The sequence below is a fragment of the Coregonus clupeaformis genome, chromosome 13 (genome assembly GCF_020615455.1).
Source record: "Coregonus clupeaformis isolate EN_2021a chromosome 13, ASM2061545v1, whole genome shotgun sequence".
Taxonomy (NCBI): Eukaryota; Metazoa; Chordata; class Actinopteri; order Salmoniformes; family Salmonidae; genus Coregonus; species Coregonus clupeaformis.
The window spans coordinates 48,879,331-48,899,436 of record NC_059204.1 but is presented as its reverse complement, the minus strand read 5'-3'; the positions used below and the strand labels follow the sequence as shown (position 1 = coordinate 48,899,436).

The 20,106-nt window shown below is 43.5% G+C and overlaps 1 protein-coding gene across 1 annotated transcript in view; it reads right to left on the bottom strand.

Annotated features, from left to right (window-relative positions):
• Positions 1–1,058: 1,058 nt before the first annotated feature.
• Positions 1,059–20,106, bottom strand: part of LOC121579678 (transcription elongation factor SPT6-like) — a 64,774-nt gene continuing 45,726 nt past the window's right edge. Inside the window, exons 34-38 of the mRNA XM_041894474.2 lie at positions 11,249–11,361; positions 10,429–10,506; positions 10,093–10,280; positions 9,647–9,918; positions 1,059–1,264 (exon numbers count right to left, since the gene is read on the bottom strand). Of these exons, the coding sequence (XP_041750408.1) occupies positions 1,075–1,264; positions 9,647–9,918; positions 10,093–10,280; positions 10,429–10,506; positions 11,249–11,361 (841 nt within the window). The 3' untranslated portion in view covers positions 1,059–1,074. The remainder of the gene's footprint in view (positions 1,265–9,646; positions 9,919–10,092; positions 10,281–10,428; positions 10,507–11,248; positions 11,362–20,106) is intronic.

Genomic DNA, 20,106 nt, shown 5'->3' with positions numbered 1-20,106 from the left:
GAGGACATTTCTCCAAAAAGTATGATCTTTGTCCCCATGTGCAGTTGCAAACCGTAGTCTGGTTTTTTTATGGTGGTTTTGGAGCAGTGGCTTCTTCCTTGCTGAGCAGCCTTTCAGGTTATGTTGATATAGGACTCGTTTTGCTGTGGATATAGATACTTTTGTACCTGTTTCCTCCAGCATTGTCACAAGGTCCTTTGCTGTTGTTCTGGGATTGATTTGCACTTTTTGCACCAAAGTGCGTTAATCTCTAGGAGACAGAACGCGTCTCCTTCCTGAGCGGTATGAAGGCTGCGTGGTCCCATGGTGTATATACTTGCGCACCGACTTGCCAAAACTATAGTTTGTTAACAAGAAATGTGTGGAGTGGTTGAAAAACGAGTTTTAATGACTCCAACCTAAGTGTATGTAGACTTCCGACTTCAACTGTATATATTTGAAATCAACTCTTGTGGCATCATGTTCTCTAAATATCACTATCCCCAAATGTTTTTAGCTTTTGGTTATAGATGTCGCCATAAGCAAAAATACGCATTTATCTGTTGTGGGGATTTACCCCACTGGGGATGATTTGCTTGATCCTTTCTTGCTGCAGCTTTCTGCTCCCCTAATTGTGGAATCATTGACACATGTTTAAGCTTGGTTAGAATACGAAACACAGGAACAAAGCCTACTAGCTCTCTCTCTGGTCCTCCAAAGAGAGATATACTTGTAAACCATGTGACTCTCTGCCTGACAGTGTTAATATCCTTACTAAATAAAATACTGGATGATGTGGCTGGCAAAAAAGAGGGAGGAAAGAGAGAGGGATAGACTGAAGAAGAGAAGAGATGTGCCGGGAGAAAAACTAGATACACAGTAGCTAGACACAGATTCCAATGGGACACAACAAGTGGGTAAGGAGGGTTAGCTAGTGGGCTAGGAGGAGAAGAAAGTAAGGAGGCTCTGAATCTGAATGGCATGGTTCCAGTTTGAGGGGGCAAGCAGGTGTGCAGATGGATGGATGAGTTGATGAGAGCGATTGGTATATTCGGAAGGGTGGGATACAGTCTCCCCCCCCGCCCCCGCCCTGTCCTATCGGTCCTTCTCGTCCAGGAGGGGTGTGGCGTCTCCAGCAATGGACATGGGGGTGCTCTCGATCATGGGGCTGGGGGAAGGCCGTGGGGTCATCCTGGGGGTCTTCTGCTTCTTCCTCTCTGCCTCCTTCTCCTGGAGCCACTGCTCCGCCATCTTGCCCCAGTCCACCGCCGTGCTGCCGCTCGACCTGCAGGGGGAGACAGAGAGCAGAAAGTGGGGTTGGGTACAGGGCAGCTTGGATGTTGTAGTCTTTTAGAGGGCTGGGTTAGGTACAGGGCAGATGGTTAACGACGTCGACGTGCAAGTAGTTTTAGAACGGTTTACGACATGGTTTACGAATGTAAAATGTGGCCCTGGCGATGCGCTATAGGAAGATAAAAATGTTGTGCCGGTAATATTGGTCAGATCTTTTGACCTGGTTGAGCTAGAAACAAGCCAGTTTCGCTGTAGTAATGGTGCAACCATGACTCTAACGAATCTGCACTCGCTTGTTTCTCTAGGGAACTTGTAAACAATGGTACAGCAAAGCCTTATCATTAGTACAACATGATGTGTGAGATATTTTTTTTTCATAGTCGCACAGTGCTCCCAAAATAAAACTCCTGGTCGCACATCTAAATATTTTGTCGCACTTTAGAGCCCTGGTTACATTTCAACATGCAAAGTTTGGACCTTCTTGATATCTGGGTGCATGACATGAGCCGGGATATTTTGGTTCTCACAGAGACTTGGCTAAATGTTTCGATCCCGCATAAGGACATTGACATAATTGTCTAATTACAACATCTTCAGGTGTGACAGACCAAAAAACGGGGGAGGGGTGGCTATATATTTGAAATCAACTCTTGTGGCATCATGTTCTCTAAATATCACTATCCCCAAATGTTTTTAGCTTTTGGTTATAGATGTCGCCATAAGCGAAAATACGCATTTATCGGTTGTGGGGTTTTACCCCACTGGGGATGATTTGCTTGATCCTTTCTTGCTGCTGCTTTCTGCTCCCCTAATTGTGGAATCATTTACACATTTTTAAACTGAAAATTATCTTGGGTGCTATCCCTAGGGTCTGGAGGCATGTGCCCCCTCTCCACAAAGGTGGTGACCGCTCTGACCTGAATAATTACAGCCCGATCTCTATACTGTCTTGCCTATCGAACATTTTTGAATCTTTAATCAACAATCAGATTAGATATTTTCTAGCTTCAAATGGGTCCATCCTTTCTAGCTTCAAATGTGTCCATCGGTATGGTTTCAGGCCAGGTCATAGCACTATATCTGCTGCTTCTTTGGTGATAAATGACATTGTAAATTGCATGGACAAAAGGCAGCATTGTGCTGCCCTTTTCATAGACCTATTGATGGCTTTCGACACTGTTGACCATTCCTTATTAATTCGTAGACTATCTTCAATTGGCCTGGGTCAGGCTGCCTGCAATTGGTTTGAAAACTACCTGACAGACAGGACAATGTGTTTCTTCTGATGGTGTTGTCAGGTTTCCTTGATATTACTAAAGGTGTCCCCGAAGAGTAGAATTTGGGCCCTGTACTTTTTACTATCTATATAAACAATATTAGTTTGTAAGAAATTGTATGCGGACGATACTGTTGTGTATTCTGTTGCCCCTTCTGTTGACAAGGATCTTTCAGAACTACAATCTGGCTTTTTTGCTTTGCAAAAAGCCTTTGAACTGAAATTGGTACTTAATGCAGGTAAAACTAAGTATATGTTATTTTCCAAAAACACTGGATGGTGTCTACATTGACTGTGTCCCCGCTTCTAAACTCAGCAAAAAAAAGAAACGTCCTCTCACTGTCAACTGCGTTTATTTTCAGCAAACTTAACATGTGTAAATATTTCTATGACCATAACAAGATTCAACAACTGAGACATAAACTGAACAAGTTCCACAGACATGTGACTAACAGAAATTGAATAATGTGTCCCTGAACAAATGTGGGGTCAAAATCAAAAGTAACAGTCAGTATCTGGTGTGGCCACCAGCTGCATTAAGTACTGCAGTGCATCTCCTCCTCATGGACTGCACCAGATTTGCCAGTCCTGATTGTGAGATGTTACCCCACTCTTCCACCAAGGCACCTGCAAGTTCCCAGACATTTCTCCCTCACCCTCCGATCCAACAGGTCCCAGACGTGATCAATGGGATTGAGATCCGGGCTCTTCGCTGGCCATGGCAGAACACTGACAGTCCTGTTTTGCAGGAAATCACGCACAGAACGAGCAGTATGGCTGGTGGCATTGTCATGCTGGAGGGTCATGTCAGGATGAGCCTGCAGGAAGGGTACCACATGAGGGAGGAGGATGTCTTCCCTGTAATGCACAGCGTTGAGATTGCCTGCAATGACAACAAGCTCAGTCCGATGATGCTGTGACACACCGCCCCAGACTATGACGGACCCTCCACCTCCAAATCGATCCTGCTTCAGAGTACAGGCCTCGGTGTAACGCTCATTCCTTCGACGATAAACGCAAATCCGACCATCAACCCTGGTGAGACAAAACCGCGACTCGTCAGTGAAGAGCACTTTTTGCCAGTCCTGTCTGGTCCAGCGACGGTGGGTTTGTGCCCATAGGCGACGTTGTTGCCGGTGATGTCTGGTGAGGACCTACAAGCCCTCAGTCCAGCCTCTCTCAGCATATTGCGGACAGTCTGAGCACTGATGGAGGGATTGTGCGTTCCTGGTGTAACTCGGGCAGTTGATGTTGCCATCCTGTACCTGTCCCGCAGGTGTGATGTACGGATGTACCGATCCTGTGCAGGTGTTGTTACACGTGGTCTGCCACTGCGAGGACGATCAGCTGTCCGTCCTGTCTCCCTGTAGCACGGTCTTTGGCGTCTCACAGTACAGACATTGCAATTTATTGCCCTGGCCACATCTGCACTCCTCATGCCTCCTTGCAGCATGCCTAAGGCACGTTCACACAGATGAGCAGGGACCCTGGGCATCTTTCTTTTGGTGTTTTTCAGAGTCAGTAGAAAGGCCTCTGTAGTGTCCTAAGTTTTCATAACTGTGACCTTAATTGCCTACCGTCTGTAAGCTGTTAGTCTTAACGACCATTCCACAGGTGCATGTTCATTAATTGTTTATGGTTCATTGAACAAGCATGGGAAACAGTGTTTTGGATTTTTACGAATTATCTTTGAAAGACAGGGTCCCAACACACAATTATTTTTTTGTCAGAAAAATAGAATGTGACATATCTTTTAAAAGCTACAGTCCTTGTCTTTTTGGAAATCAAACTCAAATCTTGCTGCTGGCAATGTCATACAAATCTCTCCCCCCTCCCATAAAGGCCATAAATCATGTGCTACGGTCATATTCAGAGTATGCAATGTAGGTCAAGTCACGAAAATCGCAAACATTTAATAGGCATGGAAATGGTACACCCTATGGTCATCCAGGCTCTGTCGCAGCCCAGCGTCGTCCAGGGTAGGGGAGGGAATGGCCGGCAGGAATGTAGCTCAGTTGATAGAGCATGGCGTTTGCAATGCCAGGGTTGTGGGTTCGATTCCCACGGGGGGCCAGTATAAAAAAATATATATATTTATTCACTAACTGTAAGTCGCTCTGGATAAGAGCGTCTGCTAAATGACTAAAATGTAAATGTAAAATGTCATTGTAAAGCAATGCATTTCTTTCTCTATCTACATTACCTTGTATGCATCCTCCACATGCGCCGTTGATCTAGCTCAGTGTTTCCCAACCCTGGTCCTCGAGTACCCCCAACCAATGTTCCCTTAAATTGTTTCCCGGCACTGAGCAAATGTCAGGTCTGCGGAGCGCAAACTTGAACATTTTGTGCTCTTGCTGGAAGTTAGCTATACAGTGCCTTGCAAAAGTATTCATCCCCATTGGCGTTTTTCCTATTTTGTTGCATTACAACCTGTAATTTCAATGGATTTTTATTTGGATTTCATGTAATGGACATACACAAAATAGTTCAAATTGGTGAAGTGAAATGAAAAAAAATTACTTGTTTCAAAACAATTATACAAAATAAAGAACGGAAAAGTAGTGCGTGCATATGTATTCACCCACTTTGCTATGAAGCCCCTAAATAAGATCTGGTGCAACCAATTACCTTTAGAAGTCACATAATTAGTTAAATAAAGTCCACTGTGTGCAATCTAAGTGTCACATGATCTGTCACATGATCTCTGCAACACCACTAAGCAAGGGGCACCACCAAGCAAGCGGAACCATGAAGACCAAGGAGCTCTCCAAACAGCTCAGGGACAAAGTTGTGGAGAAGTACAGATCTGGGTTGGGTTATAAAAAAATATTCAAAACTTTGAACATCCCATGGAGCACCATTAAATCCATTATAATTCTTTTTAAAGAATATGGCACCACAACAAACCTGCCAAGAGAGGGTCGCCCACCAAAACTCACAGACCAGGCAAGGAGGGCATTAATCAGAGAGGCAACAACGAGACCAAAGATAACCCTGAAGGAACTGCAAAGCTCCACAGCGGAGATTGGAGTATTCGTCCTTACGACCACTTTAAGCCATACACTACACAGAGCTGGGCTTTACGGAAGAGTGGCCAGAAAAAAGCCATTGCTTAAAGAAAAAAATAAGCAGAAACGTTTGGTGTTCACCAAAAGCCATGTGGGAGACTCCCCAAACATATGGAAGAAGGTACTCTGGTCAGATGAGACTAAAATTGAGCTTTTTGGCCATCAAGGAAAACGCTATGTCTGGCGCAAACCCAACACCTCTCATCACCCCGAGTACACCATCCCCACAGTGAAGCATGGTGGTGGCAACATCATACTGTGGGGATGTTTTTCATTGGTAGGGACTGGGAAACTGGTCAGAATTGAAGGAATGATGGATGGCGCTAAATACAGGGAAATTCTTGAGGGAAACCGGTTTCATTCTTCCAGAGATTTGAGACTGGGACGGAGGTTCACCTTCCAGCAGGACAATGACCCTAAGCATACTGCTAAAGCAACACTCAAGTGGTTTAAGGGGAAACATTTAAATGTCTTGGAATGGCCTAGTCAAAGCCCAGACCTCAATCCAATTGAGAATCTGTGGTATGACTTAAAGACTGCTGTACACCAGCGGAACCCATCCAACTTGAAGGAGCTGGAGCAGTTGAATACTTTCGCAAGCCACTGTAACTGAGCTATTAACTTACTAACTAGCAAAGAATATGAACAAATGTGCTCTGATTGGTTATGGCGCACCGGTCTGTGTAGAGTACGGGCCTGATTCCTGCCTGTCATTGCAATAAAATCCTACTCCAATGCGCTCTGCCTACAAGAAAATATCTTGCAGTTAGTTTTGCATTTTAAGTATTGCATAGTTAGTTTTGTTTCGGTATGTTACATTGAAAGTGGCTAATATTGCGATGATTTGAGCACAATTCCCACAGTAGAGCGGAACGTTGAGTGTTAACTAAAGGGGAAAACTCTAGAAAGTTGAGTGAAGTTCAATCTCGTGCTTCTCTGCGTGGGCTGATATTAATTCTGTGGCAGTCCGAGAGGAGCTGAATGCAGGCCATGGCCATGCAGCTTAGAGGGAACATTGCCCCCAACAGTACACATTTGTATTGTAACCCTGGACAAGCACACCTGATTCAACTTGTCAACTAATCATCAAGCCCTCAATGAGTTGAATGAGGTGTGTTTGTCAAGGACTACAACAAAACTGTTTACTGTTGGGGGTACTCGAGGACCAGCGTTGGGAAACACTGATCTAGCTTATTGTTTACAATAGGAAAAGTGAATAGGAAAAGAAGATTGAAGTTTCCTATCTTGTGTCTTATAAATGTAAAGCCTGATTGCTTAGGTCATTTTAAGATGTCAGGCTTGAAAATCCGTTCAGACATTTTGGCACAGTGATTCACTACCCAAACCAGACATAACTGGTTTCAAGTGGCCAAGAGACGTCATGTGATCTTCTACTGCTATGTAGTGGAAGAACTGGGAATCAGACAGGAGATATACATTGCATTCGGAAAGTATTCAGACCCCTTGCCTTTTTCCACATTTTGTTACGTTACAGCCTTATTCTAAAATGGATTAAATAAATGTTTTCCCTCATCAATCTACTCAAAAAACCGTTTTTTAGAAATTTTTGCAAAGTATTGCTATGAGACTAAATTTTGCGCAGGTGCACCCTGTTTCCATTGATCATCCTTGAGATGTTTCTACATCTTGATTAGAGTCCACCTGTGGTATATTAAATTGATTGGACATGATTTGGAAAGGCACACACCTGTCTATATAAGGTCCCACAGTTGACAGTGCATGTCAGAGCAAAAACCAAGTCTCGAGGACGAAGGAATTGTCCGTAGAGCTCCGAGACAGGATTGTGTCGAGGCACAGAGCTGGGGAAGAGTACCAAAAAATGTCTGCAGCATTGCACGTCCCCAAGAACACAGTGGCCTCCATCATTCTTAAATGGAAGAAGTTTGCAACCACCAAGACTCTTTCTAGAGCTGGCCGCCCGGCCAAACTGAGCAATCGGGGGAGAAGGGCCTTGGTCAGGGAGGTGACCAAGAACCCGATGGTCACTCTGACAGAGTTCCTCTGTGGAGATGGGAAAACCTTCCAGAAGGACAACCATCTCTGCAGCACTCCACCAATCAGGCTTTTATGGTAAAGTGGCCAGACGGAAGCCACTCCTCAGTAAAAGGCACATGACAGCCCGCTTGGAGTTTGCCAAAAGGCACCTAAAGGACTCTCAGACCATGAGAAACAAGATTCTCTGGTGTGATGAAACCAAGACTGAACTCTTTGGCCTGAATGCCAAGCGTCACGTCTGGAGGAAACCTGGCACCATCCCTACGGTGAAGCATGGTAGTGGCAGCATCATGCTGTGGGGATGTTTTTCAGCGGCAGGGACTGGGAGACTAGTAGGGATCGAGGGAAAGATGAACGGAGCAAAGTACAGAGAGATCCTTGATGAAAACCTGCTCCAGAACGCTCAGGACCTCAAACTGGGGCAAAGGTTCACCTTCCAACAGGACAACGACCCTAAGCACACAGCCAAGACAACGCAGGAGTGGCTTCGGGACAAGTCTCTGAATGTCCTTGAGTGGTCCAGCCAGAGCCCGGACTTGAATCCGATCGAACATCTCTGGAGAGACCTGAAAATAGCTGTGCAGCAACGCTCCCCATCCAACCTGACAGAGCTTGAGAGGATCTGCAGAGAAGAATGTGTGCCAAGCTTGTAGCGTCATACCAAAGAAGACTTGAGGCTGTAATCACTGCCAAAGGTGCGTTAACAAAGTACTGAGTCTGAATACTTATGTAAATGTCATATTTCCGTTTGTTATTTTTGATACATTGGCAAAATTTTCTAAAAAACTGTTTTTTCTTTGTCAATGAGGTATTTTGTGTAGATTGATGAGGGAAAAAACAACAATTTAATCCATTTTAGAATAAGGCTGTAACGTAACAAAACGTGGAAAAGGTCAAGGGGTCAGAATACTTTCCGAATGCAATGTATATCTCCTGTCTGATTCCCAGTTCTTCCACTACATTGCAGAACATCACATAACGTCTCCAAAGCGCTTGACGTCTCCACTGCATGTACATTAATGGATAGGTAGAGACTTCAGTTTTCTCCTCATATGTATAGCATTCCTGTAAGACATAAAATGAAGGCATGGCATGTTGGCACAAGCCCTGCGCTTTTGAAATGGCTGTGTTCCTATAGGAATTTGCGCATGTGAATGATCAGATTGTTTGGAACAGTAACTGGTGACATTTTATTTCAAACCTAGACTTTCAAATCTCTTAGTCTCCAACATGGGGACAATTGGGGGGAACCTCTTGCACAAACTTCTGCCATACCTTATTTAATTGTTAACCTACAGGCGTGCGAGCTACCAGACCCGGTCTCAGACAAACGAGCGTCTGCTAAATGACTAAAATTGTTAAAAACAATTATAATGGCTAACTCTGGAGATCCCTTCGGTCTCCACTGAGTTAGGTAGATCTGCGTTTAGTTTTTTTTACACCTTACTTGTGGAATGATCTCCAAAACTCTCTGAAGTTGGATGTTTTGGTGCTGCTAGGGCAATTCAGATGTCCTTTTTACTGAGGAATGTTTGTTTTTCATGATTGTGTTTTGCAAGTTACTTTTCTGAAATTGCTTGTAAATATTATATGTTTTTATTGCGTTGGAATTGTAAATATTGTGAATTTGTATGATTGTGTACATGCAGGGCTCCCTTTGGCCTTGGTCTCAATTAGATATTGAAATTAAGAAAAAAAAAAAAAAAAAGGGGGAAAGTATTATAGAGGGCTGGGTTAGGTACAGGGCAGTCTGGATGTTGTAGGCTTTCCAGTTTGGATGTTGTAGTCTTTTAGATGACTAGGTTAGGTACAGGGCAGCTTCGATGGTGCAGTGTTATCAGTGCTATCTAGCTCTTTGTAACAAGAAGGGGGTGCAAAACTCCAAACCTTGAGGCTGGGGGCACATCCTTTGGAATTTGGCTTAGAACACTATTTAAACTCCATCTTATACACACACGTCCACACATCCAGCTAAACCACACACACACACACACTCCCCATCTCTACTTACTTAGGCTTCTGCGGCGTGCGTCCTCTGGAAGAGGTGGAGGAGGAGGAAGGTGTGTTGGATGAGTGTCCATGTTGACTGCTGCTGCTGCTGCTGTGGCCATGCCCATGGCTGCTCTGTGTGTGACCATGGCTGCTGTGGGTGTGTCCGTGGGAGGACAAGGGGGTGGAGGAGGGGTACTGGGGCGTACCCATGGTCTGCTGGCTGGGGGTGGTGTACGAGTAGCTGGGGGTCATCATGGGCGTCGCCATCGGCTGCTGGGGCGTTGCAAATACCTGCAAATCAATCGGTAATTCAATCAGTCAGTCCGTCAATCAATCAAGGTGGGTGCTACACACTGGCAGTGGTTGAGGTGAGTTACCTTAATTATACCCCAATATAATAGAAAAGCGATTGGACCATTGGGAAAGCGATTAGTGCTATAAACCCAAAACATAAAAAGCACTCACGTGATAGGCTGAGGAGCTGCCTCCCCCACCCCCGCTGCTGCCCCCGGTGTAACCGTATTGGCTGGAGCCCCACTGGGCAGGCGTGGTGTTTGCGTTTTGGCCCTGGCCCTGCCCTGTCACCGCGGCGATGGCACTGAACATCTGAGAGGTCATGTTGCGCGGGAGAGCGTTGACCGCTCGCGTCAGGTCTGAAAGACAGAGAGAGAAAGAGAGATACGTAGGGGGGAGGGCAGGAAGGAGGGAGAAAGACAACAGTCAGAAATACTGTAACTCTATAGGGTATCTGTTTGGATAGAACACAAAAAAAAATCAAAATTGCTGGTGTGTGTGACTGACCTGCGATGTTGATGTTAGCTGGTGTAGCGTTGACAGACGCAGGTGTCCGTGTTCGACTACTACTGCTGGGGGTGATGCCTGGGGGGGTACAGAAAACACAGTTACACAGAGACAGAAATACAACCAATACAATCCAAAATAGCACAAAGTAGGGATGGGCGTTTGAAATAGTGTCACTATTCGAATAGTATCATGAAATTGTTTTTAACCTGAGCCTAACCTGTGCGAGGGAGAGACTGTGTGTGAGAGAATTTTGCATCTGGGCGGATACCCACTGTTACCCACGGTTGACCCTCAAAAAAATGTATCTGCTGGCGGGTGGAATGAAAATATTATTCAACCCGCAGGTCGGCTCACGATTCAGAACAATTATATTGCGTGTCAGAAAAATGTTAAATCAAGAAAAAATGTTTGCAAACCCAGGAGCTTGTTGTGTTGCGAATTCCATTCTGTGAGCGGTGAGGCAGACATATAGGCTACCAGCCACGCACGCAGTGGATCAGGGAACTGTCCATTATTTGTGTGGTGCTGAAACGTATGTGAACTGAACGCCTAATGGGCTTTTTTGCGTTTTACTGCCCCTTGTGTACTAAAACGGTACTACCGTAAATCCCATGATGAGAGAAGGACGGTATGACAATATGAACATCTGGATTCCGCTCAACCCTAGCACTTACAATGGTATTTTATTTTGTTTAAAACCCCTTGAGATGGGAAAACATGACAGAATGTTAACATTCCGTGAAATTATTTTTATTTATTTATTTTAATCAAGTTACACTACCCAAAATGTACTCTATTCGTGGAACGACCCTCATACCTGGTACCGGTTCCTGGAAGTGGTCTTTGAACCAGCGGAACAGTCCGTTAACGGTGGGGAACATCTGGGAGCGGTAGCGGAACCCGTCAGGACTGATGGTCACAAACTCAACACTGCAGACACGGAGCAGAGGACAACAGGACAGATTCAGATACAACACATCACCTCACTCAGAACAGTCGGCTGCTCCGAACTGTAATGGTTAAAGGTAAAAGGTTTAGAGTTTAGGGTGTCCAATCAAAAACGCATATTTTTTGACCAATGGGTAAAATAATGTTAAAAGTGTAGATAATCCTCTAAGAAAACCAATGGTCCGAACCTCATGTCTCTATCACAATCCGTTCAAAAGTTGGGAGTTTTACCATTGTACGACGCCCAAAATTAGGGTGACTAAATCAACGGAGGCCAGAGAAAAGAAGTGAATAAACATGAGAAAAATTGCACTGCATCAAGCCTACTTGACAGGCTGAATGAAGGCTACCTGACAGGTCCACTTTCCTCCTGAACTTGTCATCTTTCTTGTCGAATCCGCAGGACATAAAACAATATAGAGTTAAGATAGATTTTAAGACATGACATGAAGTATTTTTATATTTTAGTATATGCTTTTCATATTAATGCAAAATTCCTGTAATTTTTTCAAGATTTCTCACAAAACAAGCATATCTCTATAAAATGTCAATGGAGCACTGACCGTACCACAAGCTTTTTATTTTCAAAGCCTTTTACATTTAATTCAGTTTGTGTCATGTTAATTTGGCTTTTTACGACCCACAGAAACAACTTTGCAGATTACCACCACAACATCTAAAATCCTCAAAAGTCGTTGCGAGAAAGCACACCGCTCTGTCAACAAAGCTCAGTGCTTATTATCGGATGTATTAGGTTGCAAAATCGGACTTTTTGGGGAGGGTTGTGTGTGGTTTTTTATTGGGCACAGGGGAGGGTAGTGCGTTTCCCCCCTGGTTTACATTCACTCTTTTGCAGGTTTTACTATATCATTTCTGCCATCCAAGCCAAATTTCCTCATCTGCTTTCAATCACCTCCCCTCAGGGGCGCAACTTTGGTTTTAAAAGTGAGGGGGACATAACCGGGCAGTGGGTCTGGAGGACCTTCCTCATAATATTTGGCCATCTGAAGCTCATTTCCTGCATTTCTACTAGGGCTGTCCCCAACAAAAACAACCAATCGATTGGTCTACATTTTTTAACGTTTCTTTTTCCATATATATAGACAGACCCTACAGTGAGGGATAAAAGTATTTGATCCCCTGCTGATTTTGTATGTTTGCCCACTGACAAAGAAATGATCAGTCTATAATTTTAATGGTAGGTTTATTTGAACAGTGAGAGATAGAATAACAACAACAAAATCCAGAAAAAATGCATGTCAAAAATGTTATAAATTGATTTGCATTTTAATGAGGGAAATAAGTATTTGACCCCTCTGCAAAACATTACTTAGTACTTGGTGGCAAAACCCTTGTTGGCAATAAAGAGGTCAGACATTTCTTGTAGTTGGCCACCAGGTTTGCACATATCTCAGGAGGGATTTTGTCCCACTCCTCTTTGCAGATCTTCTCCAAGTCTTTAAGGTTTCGAGGCTGACGTTTGGCAACTCAAACCTTCAGCTCCCTCCACAGATTTTCTATGGGATTAAGGTCTGGAGACTGGCTAGGCCACTCCAGGACCTTAATGTGCCTCTTCTTGAGCCACTCCTTTGTTGCCTTGGCCGTGTGTTTTGGGTCATTGTCATGCTGGAATACCCATCCACGACCCATTTTCAATGCCCTGGCTGAGGGAACTTGGCCCGTCCATCGTCCCTTTGATGCGGTGAAGTTGTCCTGTCCCCTTAGCAGAAAAACACCCCCAAAGCATAATGTTTCCACCTCCATGTTTGACGGTGGGGATGGTGTTCTTGGGGTCATAGACAGCATTCCTCCTCCTCCAAACACGGCGAGTTGAGTTGATGCCAAAGAGCTCCATTTTAGTCTCATCTGACCACAACACTTTCACCCAGTTCTCCTCTGAATCATTCAGATGTTCATTGGCAAACTTCAGACGGCCATGTACAGTGGGGAAAAAATGTATTTAGTCAGCCACCAATTGTGCAAGTTCTCCCACTTAAAAAGATGAGAGAGGCCTGTAATTTTCATCATAGGTACACGTCAACTATGACAGGCAAAATGAGAAAGAAAAATCCAGAAAATCACATTGTAGGATTTTTAATGAATTTATTTGCAAATTATGGTGGAAAATAAGTATTTGGTCAATAACAAAAGTTTCTCAATACTTTGTTATATACCCTCTGTTGGCAATGACACAGGTCAAACGTTTTCTGTAAGTCTTCACAAGGTTTTCACACACTGTTGCTGGTATTTTGGCCAATTCCTCCATGCAGATCTCCTCTAGAGCAGTGATGTTTTGGGGCTGTCGCTGGGCAACACGGACTTTCAACTCCCTCCAAAGATTTTCTATGGGGTTGAGATCTGGAGACTGGCTAGGCCACTCCAGGACCTTGAAATGCTTCTTACGAAGCCACTCCTTCGTTGCCCGGGCGGTGTGTTTGGGATCATTGTCATGCTGAAAGACCCAGCCACGTTTCATCTTCAATGCCCTTGCTGATGGAAGGAGGTTTTCACTCAAAATCTCACGATACATGGCCCCATTCATTCTTTCCTTTACACAGATCAGTCGTCCTAGTCCCTTTGCAGAAAAACAGCCCCAAAGCATGATGTTTCCACCCCCATGCTTCACAGTAGGTATGGTGTTCTTTGGATGCAACTCAGCATTCTTTGTCCTCCAAACACGACGAGTTGAGTTTTTACCAAAAAAGTTATATTTTGGTTTCATCTGACCATATGACATTCTCCCAATCCTCTTCTGGATCATCCAAATGCACTCTAGCAAACTTCAGACGGGCCTGGACATGTACTGGCTTAAGCAGGGGGACACGTCTGGCACTGCAGGATTTGAGTCCCTGGCGGCGTAGTGTGTTACTGATGGTAGGCTTTGTTACTTTGGTCCCAGCTCTCTGCAGGTCATTCACTAGGTCCCCCCGTGTGGTTCTGGGATTTTTACTCACCGTTCTTGTGATCATTTTGACTCCCACGGGGTGAGATCTTGCGTGGAGCCCCAGATCGAGGGAGATTATCAGTGGTCTTGTATGTCTTCCATTTCCTAATAACTGCTCCCACAGTTGATTTCTTCAAACCAAGCTGCTTACCTATTGCAGATTCAGTCTTCCCAGCCTGGTGCAGGTCTACAATTTTGTTTCTGGTGTCCTTTGACAGCTCTTTGGTCTTGGCCATAGTGGAGTTTGGAGTGTGACTGTTTGAGGTTGTGGACAGGTGTCTTTTATACTGATAACAAGTTCAAACAGGTGCCATTAATACAGGTAACGGGTGGAGGACAGAGGAGCCTCTTAAAGAAGAAGTTACAGGTCTGTGAGAGCCAGAAATCTTGCTTGTTTGTAGGTGACCAAATACTTATTTTCCACCATAATTTGCAAATAAATTCATTAAAAAAATCCTACAATGTGATTTTCTGGAGAAAAAAAATTCTCAATTTGTCTGTCATAGTTGACGTGTACCTATGATGAAAATTACAGGCCTCTCTCATCTTTTTAAGTGGGAGAACTTGCACAATTGGTGGCTGACTAAATACTTTTCCCCCCCACTGTATATGTGATTTCTTGAGCAGGGGGACCTTGCGGGCACTGCAGGATTTCAGTCCTTCACGGTGTAGTGTGTTACCAATTGTTTTCTTGGTGACTATGGTCCCAGCTGCCTTGAGATCATTGATAAGATCCTCCCGTGTAGTTCTGGGCTGATTCCTCACCGTTCTCATGATCATTGCAACTCCACGAGGTGAGATCTTGCATGGAGCACCAGGCCGAGGGAGATTGACAGTTCTTTTGTGTTTCTTCCATTTGCGAATAATCGCACCAACTGTTGTCACCTTCTCACCAAGCTGCTTGGCAATGGTCTTGTAGCCCATTCCAGCCTTGTGTAGGTCTACAATCTTGTCCCTGACATCCTTGGAGAGCTCTTTGGTCTTGGCCATGGTGGAGAGTTTGGAATCTGATTGATTGCTTCTGTGGACAGGTGTCTTTTATACAGGTAACAAACTGAGATTAGGAGCACTCCCTTTAAGAGTGTGCTCCTAATTTCAGCTCGTTACCTGTATAAAAGACACCTGGGAGCCAGAAATCTTTCTGATTGAGAGGGGGTCAAATACTTATTTCCCTAATTAAAATGCAAATCAATTTATAACATTTTTGACATGCGTTTTTCTTGATTTTTTTGTTGTTATTCTGTCTCTCACTGTTCAAATAAACCTACCATTAAAATGATAGACTGATCATTTCTTTGTCAGTGGGCAAACGTACAAAATCAGCAGGGGATCAAATACTTTTTTCCCTCACTGTATGTGTTTAAATAAAATCAACTAGGTAGGCTATTTGTACTGAACTTGTCTGACGCTTTAAGCAGGCTGTTTGATAAAATAATTAAGACACACAAATGACTCAAGAGGGAGTCAGAGATCGAGATAGACTAACCAGAAGAAGACAAACCTGTTCCCGACCCTCATCTTGCTGCTGCTGGCATTCACAGATTCTGCCATTATGCTCCTGAAGTTGCCGGTAATAGGCTACACCAGCGGTCTGCAACCTTTTCCATTTGGAGTGCCAATTTATCTTACCATTTCTACCAATCTGAGTGACAGCTAGGATTTTCATATGCACATTTTCGTGTAACAGTTTAATTTCATTTTAATAGTCTTTGTATCTCAACATCATTGTCTGTGGTTAATCTACATTCGATCTAAATCTAAATGAAAATTATACAAATCTAAAAGTAACTTAATGCCATTGCGAACTATGTAAAAATATCCTACATAAAGCCAACACATTAAAGCATTGCAGCCTGCAGGTAGAAAATATCCTGATAAATATAAATATCCTATAAATCACATTGGCTACGTATGGCCTGCCTGCAACAAATTTGATATACAGTGGGGGAAAAAAGTATTTAGTCAGCCACCAATTGTGCAAGTTCTCCCACTTAAAAAGATGAGAGAGGCCTGTAATTTTCATCATAGGTACACGTCAACTATGACAGACAAAATGAGAAAAGACAATCCAGAAAATCACATTGTAGGATTTTTTATGAATTTATTTGCAAATTATGGTGGAAAATAAGTATTTGGTCAATAACAAAAGTTTCTCAATACTTTGTTATATACCCTTTGTTGGCAATGACACAGGTCAAACGTTTTCTGTAAGTCTTCACAAGGTTTTCACACACTGTTGCTGGTATTTTGGCCCATTCCTCCATGCATATCTCCTCTAGAGCAGTGATGTTTTGGGGCTGTCGCTGGGCAACACGGACTTTCAACTCCCTCCAAAGATTTTCTATGGGGTTGAGATCTGGAGACTGGCTAGGCCATTCCAGGACCTAGAAATGCTTCTTACGAAGCCACTCCTTCGTTGCCCGGGCGGTGTGTTTGGGATCATTGTCATGCTGAAAGACCCAGCCACATTTCATCTTCAATGCCCATGCTGATGGAAGGAGGTTTTCACTCAAAATCTCACGATACATGGCCCCATTCATTCTGTCCTTTACACGGATCAGTCGTCCTGGTCCCTTTGCAGAAAAACAGCCCCAAAGCATGATGTTTCCACCCCCATGCTTCACAGTAGGTATGGTGCTCTTTGGATGCAACTCAGCATTCTATGTCCTCCAAACACGACGAGTTGAGTTTTTACCAAAAGGTTCTATTTTGGTATCATCTGACCATATGACATTCTCCCAATCCTCTTCTGGATCATCCAAATGCACTCTAGCAAACTTCAGACGGGCCTGGACATGTACTGGCTTAAGCAGGGGGACACATCTGGCACAGCAGGATTTGAGTCCCTGGCGGCGTAGTGTGTTACTGATGGTAGGCTTTGTTACTTTGTTTCCAGCTCTCTGCAGGTCATTCACTAGGTCCCCCCGTGTGGTTCTGGGATTTTTGCTCACCGTTCTTGTGATCATTTTGACCCCACGGGGTGAGATCTTGCATGGAGCCCCAGATCGAGGGAGATTATCAGTGGTCTTGTATGTCTTCCATTTCCTAATAATTGCTCCCACAGTTGATTTCTTCAAACCAAGCTGCTTACCTATTGCAGATTCAGTCTTCCCAGCCTGGTGCAGGTCTACAATTTTGTTTCTGGTGTCCTTTGACAGCTCTTTCGTCTTGGCCATAGTGGAGTTTGGAGAGTGACTGTTTGAGGTTGTGGACAGGTGTCTTTTATACTGATAACAAGTTCAAACAGGTGCCATTAATACAGGTAATGAGTGGAGGACAGAGGAGCCCCTTAAAGAAGAAGTTACAGGTCTGTGAGAGCCAGAAATCTTGCTTGTTTGTAGGTGACCAAATACTTATTTTCCACCATAATTTGCAAATAAATTCATTAAAAATCCTTCAATGTGATTTTCTGGATTTCTTTTTCTCAATTTGTCTGTCATAGTTGACGTGTACCTATGATGAAAATTACAGGCCTCTCTCAACTTTTTAAGTGGGAGAACTTGCACAATTGGTGGCTGACTAAATAGTTTTTTTCCCCACTGTATTGTATCAACTATCAACTGGGTCGCCCGAAACTCGCGCTATCAAACTTGAAACATTGTATAAAACATTCTGGGCCCTCAGAGTTTCCCGGGCCAATGAGCTCGGGATAGACACAGCTGTAGGCTATTTGTACAAGAGATAAGAAGTAATCACATATTTTATGACGTTTCCTCTGGATCAGACCATTACATTTTTCCCTTTCATATCGAGTGGTTATCGAAAGTGAGAGTTGGAAATATTGTTCAAATACTTTGAGGAACTATTGTCATTCTCAATTGATTCTAAAAACAGACTTAGTTTACTTGCTGTTTGAGGTGAAGAAAAATTACTTTGAGAAGCTCCACTGCTCATTAGTGGTGGCGAGTTAAGACAATCAGAAATACTATCAGACATCCCCAAATGGGCACATTTATAGGCCTACATTTGCGCGCAGATGTAGACTAGTCCTACTTATATGCATAATCAGTTGCGCGTCCTTACTCAACATTGACAGCAGCGTTTTAAACAAAAGACAAATAGATTGACAAAACTCAAATGGAATGAAATAAACAAAAACTTGTTTCTCACAAGTGTAGCATAGGTTGTGAGTTCTGCAAAACACATGTCCACTGTAGGCCTAAATGACTAATAAAAATACAGTGAATGCCACTTTTAGTATCACAGTGCAATGATAAAACTGGGGGGGACAAAAATGCAATTTTAGAATGTTCCCCGTCCCCAGTGAAAGTTGCGGCCCTTCCTCCCTTATATCAAGGTGTTTTGGTACTTCCCTTATGCACTATGCTTTTCCGCGCGCTAACCTTTACTATACCACAGGTCCGTACCCACTGGGCACACACTGATTGAATCAACGTTGTTTCCACGTCATTTTAATGAAATTACGTTGAACGTGGAATAGATGTTTAATTGATGTCTGTGCCCAGTGGGTATAGTCTTCCAGTCCAACTATATATTCTGCCCTCTATCCACCATTCATAGTGACAATAGTGGTAGGTGGATCGTTTGTCCAGATCTGAAATAGGCTCACTAGCAATCATACCACACATAAAAGCATTCAAAGATGCGTACATTTTCAATATGAATCCACAAGAACAAATAGGAATAGCTGGTAGGCAGTGGAGAGGCCAGGTGCATCATTGTGCATGAAAAAACAGTGAAGACATGAGACATGCAGCTCAAAAATCCCCGTTTTTTTTTTTTTACATCCTACTTAAATAAGCCTACAACACCACAATGCAATGAATAAGTGCATTATTGTTTTCAAGTGAGTACAACATTCGACTCTAGGTTGCAGTGAAAATGAAATTTGAATAACGGTGCAAAAGCCCTGTGATTTGAATGTTTCATTCCATTTGGATCAGTTGTGAGTCTACTCAAGACAGTTTATAAGGCCTAGAAAGGCACAGTGGCATGCCAGTCTGGCTGTATTTTTATTTCTGATACTGAGATGCGCTGTCTGTTGTAGATCATCATTCTCCAAAGTCGTCCTATAATAATGTGACCACATATGCTCCCGGAAGGCCCAGTTATTCAGGAAAGCTTAACGCTCGCTCTGCCTCTTCTCCAATCCAAGCGGCTATTCCTCGTGTACCTAGAACCTAACACTTCAATATAGCCTAAATATTTGTCATTTAACTTTGAAAAAGTATTACCTTTTATAAACCCAACCAGTCACTATGTTTTAATCTGATTAAGCTACTTCAAAAGTGCGTTCATCCAAAATATAATTCCAGCATCCTCAAAATGGCTTGACATTAACCAGGTTTCCACCCAACCTTTTTATGTGAGTACATGTCGAGGGTCTTATGCTGGTGACATGATTGATGCTTGGCTGCCGTTTGACAAATAAAATAATCTCACTTTTCTCCATAATAATCTCATCATGTAGGATATACCCGCACTGTCTCTGCAAGCTGTTGGCTAGAGCGCACGTGCCAATACCAGAGTGGGTACATTTGCTATACATAAGCACCACTTTTTGTGACAAAACCATCAGTAGGCCTAGAGTTGAAAATGTGATGGAAACCCATATAACTTGGAAACGCATTTTTATCCGGTACATGGGAACTTAACTGCAGAAGTTATTTTTATGTGGACTACATATTTATGCACTTTTATCCGCAACAAGTCAATTTGATGGAAACAACTCTGTTTTCATGCAAATTTTTGAATACTGGCAAGTGCGCTTGTTCAGTGTCACTTTGATTGTGCCTGCACATCATGGTTCACCAGAAGCCCCA